Raw genomic sequence first — 12,405 nt, 5'->3', positions numbered from 1 at the left:
GAGATGATTAGATGCACCGTCAGGTCCAACAGAACCTTCTTCTTGAGATCTGGAGGAAATGTCGTGGAAATTGAAACCCGTCGCGTCTCGTTGGACGCGTGCAGGAGAATAGAAGCTGAAGTCTGTGACGCTTCTCTGTGGTCGAGGTCTTAACGTTTGTTTTAGTGTCGCCACTTTCTGTAAACACTGTAGGCCCGACATCTTCGTCTCTCACGATTGTGTTTGTGACGACTGTGTTTGTGACGATTGTGACGATTGTGTTTGTGACGATTGTGTGTGTGACGATTGTGTTTGTGATGATTGTGTTTTTGACGATTGTGTTTGTGACGATTGTGTTTGTGATGATTGTGTTTTTGACGATTGTGTTTGTGACGATTGTGTTTGTGACGATTGTGACGATTGTTTTTGTGACGATTGTGTTTGTGATGATTGTGTTTTTGACGATTGTGTTTGTGACGATTGTGTTTGTGATGATTGTGTTTGTGACGATTGTGTTTGTGACGATTGTGTTTGTGACGATTGTGTTTGTGACGATTGTGTTTGTGACGATTGTGTGTGTGACGATTGTGTTTGTGACGATTGTGTTTTTGACGATTGTGTTTTTGACGATTGTGTTTGTGACGATTGTGTGTGTGACGATTGTGTTTGTGACGATTGTGTTTGTGACGGTTGTGTTTGTGACGATTGTGTTTTTGACGATTGTGTGTGTGACGATTGTGTGTGTGACGATTGTGTTTGTGACGATTGTGTGTGTGACGATTGTGTTTGTGACGATTGTGTTTTTGACGATTGTGTTTTTGACGATTGTGTTTGTGACGATTGTGTGTGTGACGATTGTGTGTGTGACGATTGTGTTTGTGACGGTTGTGTTTGTGACGATTGTGTTTTTGACGATTGTGTTTTTGACGATTGTGTTTGTGACGATTGTGTTTTTGACGATTGTGTTTGTGACGATTGTGTTTGTGACGATTGTGTTTGTGACGATTGTGTTTGTGACGATTGTGTTTGTGACGATTGTGTTTGTGACGATTGTGTTTGTGACGATTGTGTTTGTGACGATTGTGTTTGTGACGATTGTGTTTGTGACGATTGTGACGATTGTGTTTGTGACGATTGTGTGTGTGACGATTGTGTTTGTGACGATTGTGTTTTTGACGATTGTGTTTGTGACGATTGTGTTTGTGACGATTGTGACGATTGTTTTTGTGACGATTGTGTTTGTGATGATTGTGTTTTTGACGATTGTGTTTGTGACGATTGTGTTTGTGATGATTGTGTTTGTGACGATTGTGTTTGTGACGATTGTGTTTGTGACGATTGTGTTTGTGACGATTGTGTTTGTGACGATTGTGTGTGTGACGATTGTGTTTGTGACGATTGTGTTTTTGACGATTGTGTTTTTGACGATTGTGTTTGTGACGATTGTGTGTGTGACGATTGTGTTTGTGACGATTGTGTTTGTGACGGTTGTGTTTGTGACGATTGTGTTTTTGACGATTGTGTGTGTGACGATTGTGTGTGTGACGATTGTGTTTGTGACGATTGTGTGTGTGATGATTGTGTTTGTGACGATTGTGTTTTTGACGATTGTGTTTTTGACGATTGTGTTTGTGACGATTGTGTGTGTGACGATTGTGTGTGTGACGATTGTGTTTGTGACGGTTGTGTTTGTGACGATTGTGTTTTTGACGATTGTGTTTTTGACGATTGTGTTTGTGACGATTGTGTTTTTGACGATTGTGTTTGTGACGATTGTGTTTGTGACGATTGTGTTTGTGACGATTGTGTTTGTGACGATTGTGTTTGTGACGATTGTGTTTGTGACGATTGTGTTTGTGACGATTGTGTTTGTGACGATTGTGTTTGTGACGATTGTGACGATTGTGTTTGTGACGATTGTGTGTGTGACGATTGTGTTTGTGATGATTGTGTTTTTGACGATTGTGTTTGTGACGATTGTGTTTGTGACGATTGTGACGATTGTTTTTGTGACGATTGTGTTTGTGATGATTGTGTTTTTGACGATTGTGTTTGTGACGATTGTGTTTGTGATGATTGTGTTTGTGACGATTGTGTTTGTGACGATTGTGTTTGTGACGATTGTGTTTGTGACGATTGTGTTTGTGACGATTGTGTGTGTGACGATTGTGTTTGTGACGATTGTGTTTTTGACGATTGTGTTTTTGACGATTGTGTTTGTGACGATTGTGTGTGTGACGATTGTGTTTGTGACGATTGTGTTTTTGACGATTGTGTTTTTGACGATTGTGTTTGTGACGATTGTGTTTTTGACGATTGTGTTTGTGACGATTGTGTTTGTGACGATTGTGTTTGTGACGATTGTGTTTGTGACGATTGTGTTTGTGACGATTGTGTTTGTGACGATTGTGTTTGTGACGATTGTGTTTGTGACGATTGTGTTTGTGACGATTGTGACGATTGTGTTTGTGACGATTGTGTGTGTGACGATTGTGTTTGTGATGATTGTGTTTTTGACGATTGTGTTTGTGACGATTGTGTTTGTGACGATTGTGACGATTGTTTTTGTGACGATTGTGTTTGTGATGATTGTGTTTTTGACGATTGTGTTTGTGACGATTGTGTTTGTGATGATTGTGTTTGTGACGATTGTGTTTGTGACGATTGTGTTTGTGACGATTGTGTTTGTGACGATTGTGTTTGTGACGATTGTGTGTGTGACGATTGTGTTTGTGACGATTGTGTTTTTGACGATTGTGTTTTTGACGATTGTGTTTGTGACGATTGTGTGTGTGACGATTGTGTTTGTGACGATTGTGTTTGTGACGGTTGTGTTTGTGACGATTGTGTTTTTGACGATTGTGTGTGTGACGATTGTGTGTGTGACGATTGTGTTTGTGACGATTGTGTGTGTGACGATTGTGTTTGTGACGATTGTGTTTTTGACGATTGTGTTTTTGACGATTGTGTTTGTGACGATTGTGTGTGTGACGATTGTGTGTGTGACGATTGTGTTTGTGACGATTGTGTTTGTGACGATTGTGTTTTTGACGATTGTGTTTGTGACGATTGTGTTTGTGACGATTGTGTTTTTGACGATTGTGTTTGTGACGATTGTGTTTTTGACGATTGTGTTTGTGACGATTGTGTTTGTGACGACTGTGTTTTTGACGATTGTGTTTGTGACGTCTGTGTTTGTGACGATTGTGTTTGTGACGATTGTGTGTGTGACGATTGTGTTTGTGACGATTGTGTTTTTGACGATTGTGTTTGTGACGATTGTGTTTGTGACGATTGTGTTTGTGACGATTGTGTTTGTGACGATTGTGTGTGTGACGATTGTGTTTGTGACGACTGTGTTTGTGACGATTGTGTTTGTGACGATTGTGTTTGTGACGATTGTTTGTGACGACTGTGACGATTGTGTTTGTGACGATTGTGTTTGTGACGATTTTGTGTGTGACGATTGTGTTTGTGACGACTGTGTTTGTGACGATTGTGTTTGTGACGATTGTGTTTGTGACGATTGTGTATGTGACGATTGTGTTTGTGACTATTGTGTTTGTGACGATTGTGTTTTTGACGATTGTGTTTGTGACGATTGTGTGTGTGACGATTGTGTTTGTGACGATTGTGTTTGTGACGACTGTGTTTGTGACGACTGTGTTTGTGACGATTGTGTTTGTGACGATTGTGTTTGTGACGATTGTGTTTGTGACGATTGTGTTTGTGACGATTGTGTTTGTGACGATTGTGTTTGTGACCCGCAGACCCGTTCGGCAGCAACTCTTACGGCAGCAAGAGCGGATTCGCCGATTTTAGTCAAATGTCGAAGGTAAGAATGAAACTTGTGGTTTAATTCTTTAGACTTTAGTCTTTCTTTTAGTGTCGTTGCACAGAAAACACAGCAGTGAAACAAGCAGCGAAACTTCGTTGCTTGGCAACCGTTAAAAAACATAAAGTATAAATATAAATAAGTAAAAAAATGCAATATAGTATATAGGAATAAATAAAGTTTTAAATATTGCATGTAATAATGAATGTACATAAAAGTATAAATATAAATATAAGTACCTTAAAATGCAATATAGTATAAACAGAATAAATAAATAACGTTTTAAATATTGCATATAATAATGAATGTACATAAAAGTATACATATAAATAAGTTAAAAATGCAATATAGTATAATAGGAATAAATAAATATATAACGTTTTAAATATTGCATATAATAATTTATATTTATACTTTTATGTACATTCATAAGTTAAAAATGCAATATAGTATAAACGGAATAAATAAAAGTCTTAATTATTGCATATAATAATGAATGTACATAAAAGTATAAATATAAATAAGTTAAAAATGCAATATAGTATAATAGGAATAAATAAAGTTTTAAATATTGCATATAATAATGAATGTACATAAAAGTATAAATATAAATAAGTTAAAAATGCAATATAGTATAATAGGAATAAATAAATATATAACGTTTTAAATATTGCATATAATAATTTATATTTATACTTTTATGTACATTCATAAGTTAAAAATGCAATATAGTATAAACGGAATAAATAAAAGTTTTAATTATTGCATATAATAATGAATGTACATAAAAGTATAAATATAAATAAGTTAAAAATGCAATATAGTATAAACAGAATAAATAAAGTTTTAAATATTGCATATAATAATGAATGTACATAAAAGTATAAATATAAATAAGTTAAAAATGCAATATAGTATAATAGGAATAAATAAATATATAACGTTTTAAATATTGCATATAATAATTTATATTTATACTTTTATGTACATTCATAAGTTAAAATTGCAATATAGTATAATCGGAATAAATAACGTTTTAAATATTGCATATAATAATTTATATTTATACTTTTATGTACATTCATGAGTTAAAAATGCAATATAGTATAAACAGAATATATAACGTTTTAAATATTGCATATAATAATTTATATTTATACTTTTATGTACATTCATAAGTTAAAAGTGCAATATAGTATAAACTGAATAAATAAATAACGTTTAAATATTGCATATAATAATGAATGTACATAAAAGTATAAATATAAATAAGTTAAAAATAGTGCAATATGTTATACATAGAATAAATAAATAATATATTAAATATTCCTGTAAAGTGACTTTAAAATACAAAAGATTTGGGGAGAATTTCCAGCTTTTCCAACGAGTCTCTTTTCAAGTCCATCGAACACACAGCAGCAACGACACACTTTTCCATCCTCACTAATATATGACGCTCATCACTGCCATGAAACGTCTCTCGTAACTTTCTATCCAGGATGAGAACGAGCATCATCTCAAAGCTTTGTTCGTGTTGAGGAAGTAGTTTATTCAAAGTGTATTTCTAATGCCATATGAAGGGAGAGACCGTTATTGTAACATAACGGTTTTTCCCCTGAAGCTGTGAAAATAATGTTTCAGCTTCTCCATTAGTAGTTGCTGTAGAAGTCTTTTGCTGACTAGATGGATACACTTTATTCATCCCTCTGGAGATCTCCTTCGGGAAATTGGGTTTTCCAGTTCACAGCAGATAATAGTTGCATTAAAACAAGAACAAAGGGCAAATATAAAGAATATAGAGAAAAATCACACCAAGATTAAAATGGAAGATCATCATCTTTTCACTCCTGCCCCCAAACTTTAGAATTATAAAGTATAATATCACGAGGAATGAATGAGTCCCTGAGTCTATTAGTGTTGCATCATGGGAAGGAGCGTTCGTGCTCTCCAAGTCCAGTCTACTCTGAACTTTCTTATACACATGGTCTGAGTTGTTTACTGTCCTTATATCAGGCATGTCCAAAGTATATAAAGTATTCTTTTAATTTGTCCTTTTGCCTGTAAAATATACAATTAATTGTAAAAAAAAAAAACAAGATCCAAATCCCCCGAAGTGTAGATTTACTGGTGTTGATGCTAATCCCTGAAAAATTATTTTCTTTCTCAGAAGAACTTAGAGTCAAGTTCCTCTCTTTTCTAATTAGTTGTAATGCAAAAGATATTATAGTCGATAGAAACGTATACATATATATATATATATATATATATATATATATATACATATACATCTTCCATCCTCACTATGACACTTATCATGGTAAACTAGTACTTTTTGCAAAAATATACATTTTTAAAATGCTACATGAAGCCGGATACTTTTGTCATAGAACAAAAAATGTTTTTCCTTTTAAACTATGAATAGACATTTTTACAACTTTTCATTTAGTAGCTACTTTAGAAGTCTTTTGCTGACATGACTCGTATCAGGCATGGCTAAAGTCGGACCCAGAGACGTAATCATTTAAAGTCTCTGTTATAAAGTGTTTTCTTAAACAGTTACATTTTAAATTCATTGTGAAAATAAGATAAGAAAAAGGGAGAATTTAAAGACCCCGAAAGTGAAGATGTTAAATTTTGATGATAGTTCCTAAAAAAAAAAAATACATTTGTGTTTAACTGGATCTTTATATGTATAACTTCTACGTCTTATACGTCTGATCGAAAATTTTCCAGCTTGCAAAAAAAAAAATGGAATAATTTAAAATCTGTTCTTGAGAAAAACATTTTTAATGAAGATAAGAAACTAAAATTTGATTGACATGCATGAAAACTGTCGTTCATCTTTGTGTGAAAAAAAAAAGCGGAACATGTTTTTCTGCCCCGACAGAAGCCGGACCCTCCGGTCCTCCCGTCGAAGAAGAACGTACCGAACCGTCCCGCGCCTCCCTACGGTGAGTCCTAACTCTGAGGTGATTGTGACTCGACTTGTTGTCAGGGGGGACGGTTTTATCTTTTTCCGAGACCGTCCCGGGTTGGATTCCCCGGAGACGCTCCGGCAAACGATGCTAGTAAAAGCCGTGGCGGCGAAAATTAGTTTCTGCTTTTGAAGCGGTCGACAGGAAACCTGCGGGCGGAGATAGTCGGCGGGCGTTGAGATGTTGAGATGTTCCATCGCGAGGCTGATAAGCTTCTTCTCGTAATCGTCGGAGACTCTTCACATGAGAAGTGGCTGGTGAAGCGTGCCCATCACCTGCCCCTCCTCTCTGACCCAGCACTTATTTTAGCAGAACCACAGCGTGAGAAAGAGTGTGTTCCCCTTTTTTCTTTCTTTTTTTTCCAACCCGTCGAGCTGGTGGAGATGTTTGCTCTGCGGCGCTGCTGGACCGTCCACTCGCCCGTCGCATGAGGAAGTGAGAGACGAAAGAGACGCAGCTGGTGCTGGGATCTTCTTCCATGTTCTGGATTCTCAGAATCCTCTGCGATTCTTGATGAGTCATTATCGGCGTTCTTGTATTGTAATGGTTTTTGATGCGCCACTGGAAAACATACCTCAGCCAAGGAGCTTCATCGGCCCTGGCAACAAAAAAAACCTTTTTAAGGCTAGGTTTTGTTATTGTGTAAATCAGGGTTGAGCGATTTAATCTCCTCAGGGGCCACTTTATATACTGAGACTGCTGTGGGGCCAAAAGAGAGAAGAGCCAGAATATGATGGAAAAACTGTACGAAAAGAGGAAAGAAAATAAACCTAAATATGCAAATAACATACTTGTAGACCTTAAAAATATATGTTGGGTTTAATCTCAATATTTACTCGAATTATTATAAGGGGCAAGAAAAAGAAAAAAAATCTTGTTGATCATAGCCACGCCCACTCTGCTGTGATTGGTCAAGTATTGAGGTTGGTCACCGCGCGTCATCAATCCAGGAAGTCTCCTTCTCCAAGGGACTTGTTGTATAAACAAAGCAGGGCCTGATCACAGCCGGCTGGAGGAGTGAAGCCATTGTTACATCATCATGGACTCTCGTAACCTCTCGTTCGCCCAGATTTCAGAGCAACTTTATAAAGTAACAAATTAAAATGTACATCAAATTAGAAAATGTACTTTTACATTATTGGAATTAAAATATCAAACACGAAGGTCAACTTAAAATAAACCTAAATATGCTAATAAAATATTTAGACCTTTTAATAAAAAATATTTAGATAAATTAACTTTCTTTTAAATAATCACTCAAAACCTTTGAGGGGAACAAATATACACCAAAAGGAATAAGTAAAAAAGGGCCGAGTTGTATTTAGTGTTAATGCAGTAAAGAAAATGTATTTAAAAAAAATGGTAAACTGAAAAATGTACTCGACGTCATAATGGCCGCAGAGATGCAGTCAAAGGTTGTTGGATATTAATTCATGTCTTTAGTTTCTTGTGAGTTAATTCTAAACATAGTCGGGTCAGTGAGCAGCAGCAGCAGCAGTCAGAGGCCACACAAGTGACCTTCAAAATCTCCTTCATTCCATCATCACGATGTTCCCGGATCAACAAGAATTTCCTGGGTCCCTCCTGGGACTTTATTAAGATGGCTGTGGTGTTCCTCACGGAACATTCCCCGCTCCTCTTTCTTTTTTAAATTTCAACATCGAATTCCAGTCTCACTGGATTGTCCCCCCTCTCCAGGAGGTCCGCTCACTGACCCTTTAGTGCGGACGCACCCGAGTCAAGACCGTGTGGTGGGTTTCAGGTTTCGGGCTCAGTAAGTGTCGCCTTCGTCGGACGGAAGTCGTCTCTCGACACGAGCGTGAGTCGTCGAGTCGTCGAGTCACGCCGTCGCTCTCTCTCTCGCACACGAGCAACACTTCTGTCGCCTCACGAGCAGAGACGACTGAAGAGGTCCGTGTTTACGTGAGAAGATCTCGTCGTGGACTCTGTGGTCCAGGGTCAGTTGCATGTTTGACAGGTGAAGACGAGTCGTCGCTTCAGGTGCAGCAAACCTGATCTGTGACCAGTTAAGAGTTTAAACACTTGAAGTCTCTTTTTGTCTCGTCCGGTGCATCATGTCGGCTGTTTGGAAGAATATCAGAGGCTTTGAAATATCCACTGCTTGAGTTTAACATTTCAAATGTTGAAACGGTTTGTTTTTTTTAATTAAAATGTTGTTTTTTAGGAATTTAAATGAGCAAAATATTGAATTTAATTGTTCAGAAAATTAAATTAAAGGTTAATTTGATGCTTTTAAAACCATTTCATATTTTCTAAATCAATTATTATTTATTTTACTCAATAAGTTTGATATTGTTATTCCAATAATTCTCTGAGCTACTAGAGCGAGATGACCGGTCACGTGATCGTCTGCACGTCGCGTGATTGGCTGAAAGTTTGATGAAGTATCTCCGTGCTTTTAATTCAATGTAAAAAAATGTAGACAATTTGAAAATGCTAAGAACTAAAGAATTATTGAATGAAGAACATTTATTTTTTAATTTAAAACTTTGAGTAAAGAAATAATAATGATAATAAGATATAACATACATATTATTATAGATATTATTAAATAAAAACGAATTCAACCTTTAAATATAAAGATATTTAATTTACTTAAAATGAAAAAAATATTTTCAACATGAGTTCCATCCATGGAGCGTCACGACGTCACTGATCTTCTTCCAACATGTGTGGCGAAGCATGACTTGTGTGTCACACTGTGTTGTTGTTTCTCCGGCAGGATCTGAAGCAGTCGAGGTAAGACGTCTCTCTGTGGTGAACCTTTGCATGTGGAAGAAACTGTCTGCACGAGAGTCTCGTTTAAAAACCGCACGTTTGAAGCTTCTTTGGTGAAGATGTCCAGCTTTTCTGCCGTGTTTGATTTTTGTGCTTTTGAGACGTCGATCGGACACGAAGTTGCATGAAAACGCTGTGATGACTTGATCTTCAATGAATCGTCCAATCAAAGAGTAGAAAATTACTTAATTTATTTCACAAACAATTTGATGATCAACATCTCGATGCAGATGTTCGGTAAATATGCTAACTAGACGTGCACTGAGGCGATGCATACCTCTGCCAAGGACCTCATTTCAGATTTTTATTTTTATGAAATGCAATCAATGAAAAGTCAATAATTCCAGAATCATTTCCCCGAAAAAACAAACAATCCAGGTATCGATGAGTATTGCTAAGAACTCACCGCAACATTGACGTTAGCTTAGCAAAATATTGTTAAAACAATTACAATCCCATCTTTAAAAAAAATTAAATCTTTTAATTAATAGTGGCAACAAATTTCCCAGGACAGTGGCATTGATTTTTTTTTAAATTTTAACTGATTGGATTGTGTGAAGTGTTGTAAGAATGTTGTATTTTTTTCCGCTAATTTAGAACTTAGTAGCCGCTTGAGACGCAACATTGAGAAGTTAATTCAAGTGAAGCTTTGTTTCTTCAAATCCTTCCTCGATCCTGATGAATCATCCAGATCAGCAACAAATCTAATCATTGGTTTCTTCTCCAGTTTTATACACGTCCTAAAAGTTTTACTTCAAATTGTAAAAGTAGTATTTTTGTCATTTAATGATTTGTACAAGACTTATTTGGCAAAGGTACTTAGCAGTAGGAGTGAGTATCGGTAAGAATCTGAATACAGGGTCAACGATACGATATAAAGTGATAGTAACTAAGTATACATGTGTAGTATCATGTAGTACTTGACTCTGGTGTTGTGATAGTGTAGTAACAAGTATATATGTGTAGTATTGTGCAGTAAATTACTCTGGTGTTGTAGTATTTACAGACCACATGACTCTTGACGAAGTCGTAACTGCTTTCATTTGTTTTCAAACCAAAATATGTCCAAACATCAGCTTTAAAAACTACTGGACTCACTGTATCCTCTCGTCCTCAGTCGTAACTGCTTTTAATTTGTTTTCAGACCAAAATATGTCCAAACATCAGCTTTAAAAGCTGCTGGAGTCACTGTATCCTCTCGTCCTCAGTCGTAACTGCTTTCATTTGTTTTCAAACCAAAATATGTCCAAACATCAGCTTTAAAAACTACTGGACTCACTGTATCCTCTCGTCCTCAGTCGTAACTGCTTTCTTTTGTTTTCAAACCAAAATATGTCCAAACATCAGCTTTAAAAACTACTGGACTCACTGTATCCTCTCGTCCTCAGTCATCGCTAGGATCTCGCAGGATTTAATTCTTTCTTTAGTGGCCGGAAGTTTAATAGCAACTCAGAAACTAACAAACGCCGTTTATATTCGGATGTTACTTTTAAATATAAATTTAATTCATACTCTCTTCATAGAAAAATAAACTGTTAAATAACTTTGAAAAATTAGAATTGAAAGGTGAATTAAAAGAAGTTTACATTTTTTTTTACTCCAGTACTGTATGATAGGAGAACAATATTGCAATATTTAAGTGTATTGATATTTATTTTTGAGCTCTTAATTAATAAATAAATGATATTTTCAGTCACATTTGCTGACGTGGACAGCAGGGGGCAGTAGCATTCCTGACTTGCTCCAGCAACAACTCAACTAAGTAGAAAATGATCGGATAAATCCTCAATAATCAATAATCAATAATCCCTCAGACTCGAGACTCCCTTGAGATATTTCTGAAGGACACTCGGACGCTCACCTCGACCTCCTTGGCAGCGGCAATACGAGGAGAAGATCACGGAGAGTCAAACATGTTCTGGACTAATAATGACTTTTTGTTTGTTTGTTTTCGTGTAGTTTGGAAGTGAGACCCGGCAGCTGGAGTGGGCCACCAGGGAGAGTCGGCGCGAGGAGGACGAGCGTCTGCGGAGGCTCAGGCTGCAGGAGCAGCAGGACCTGGACCTGGCCCTCGCTCTGAGCCGGGCCCACATGCCGGGCAGCTGACCAGGTCTGACCAGGCACCACACTGACCCTTCCTCCTCCTCCTGGTCCTCCTCCTCCTCCTCCTCCTGGTCCTCCTGGTCCTCCTCGTCCTCCTCCTCGTCCTCCTCCTCGTCCTCCTGGTCCTCCTCCTCCTCGTCCTCCTGGTCCTCCTGGTCCTCCTGGTCCTCCTGGTCCTCCTCCTCCTCCTCCTCCTCCTCGTCCTCCTGGTCCTCCTGGTCCTCCTCTTCCTCCTCCTCCTCCTCCTCCTCCTCCTCCTCCTCCTCCTCCTCCTCCAGACCCTGTTACCAATTAGTGTCGGAGCCTCTGGTCAGTTGCCTCCAGGTTTAGCAGCTAGCCAGGGTTGACTGCAGCTCCACCGCAGGACGACTATAATCATTACGTCTTCTTCTTCTTCTTCTCCTTCTTCTTCTTCTTCTTCTTCCTCCTGCAGCTTCAAACCTAAACCAGCTGCGACAAAAAACTCTTTTAAAAGACGGTTTTTAAACCAAAATCTCTGGACGTCTTTTCCTGTAAATACCTTTTGTTTGTTTGTTTGTTTTAGTGTCTTAAACACTTTATTTATGGTCCGAGGTTCAAACGTCCACTAACGTGTTTTTAACGTCGACACTAATGTTCTTAAAGAAGTGCTTTAATCCTGAACTTGCACATGTGATCACCGAGCACGGAGTCTCTTCCAGCCTTATTTTTAATAAATAAAAGTGATTTGAAAAA

The 12,405-nt window shown here is 37.4% G+C and overlaps 1 protein-coding gene across 2 annotated transcripts in view; it reads left to right on the top strand.

The window, feature by feature from the left end:
* Window positions 1–12,405, top strand: part of LOC148064124 (epidermal growth factor receptor substrate 15-like 1) — a 31,782-nt gene extending 19,377 nt beyond the window's left edge. For both annotated transcript variants that reach the window (XM_087811965.1, XM_087811964.1), the window contains 4 exons: window positions 3,750–3,814; window positions 6,702–6,765; window positions 9,533–9,549; window positions 11,548–12,405. In XM_087811965.1, coding sequence (XP_087668091.1) covers window positions 3,750–3,814; window positions 6,702–6,765; window positions 9,533–9,549; window positions 11,548–11,694 — 293 coding nt within the window. In that variant the 3' untranslated portion in view covers window positions 11,695–12,405. The remainder of the gene's footprint in view (window positions 1–3,749; window positions 3,815–6,701; window positions 6,766–9,532; window positions 9,550–11,547) is intronic.

The sequence above is a fragment of the Callionymus lyra genome, chromosome 16, assembly GCF_982586985.1.
Source record: "Callionymus lyra chromosome 16, fCalLyr1.hap1.1, whole genome shotgun sequence".
Lineage (NCBI taxonomy): Eukaryota > Metazoa > Chordata > Actinopteri > Syngnathiformes > Callionymidae > Callionymus > Callionymus lyra.
This window is presented reverse-complemented; position numbering and strand designations above follow the sequence as displayed.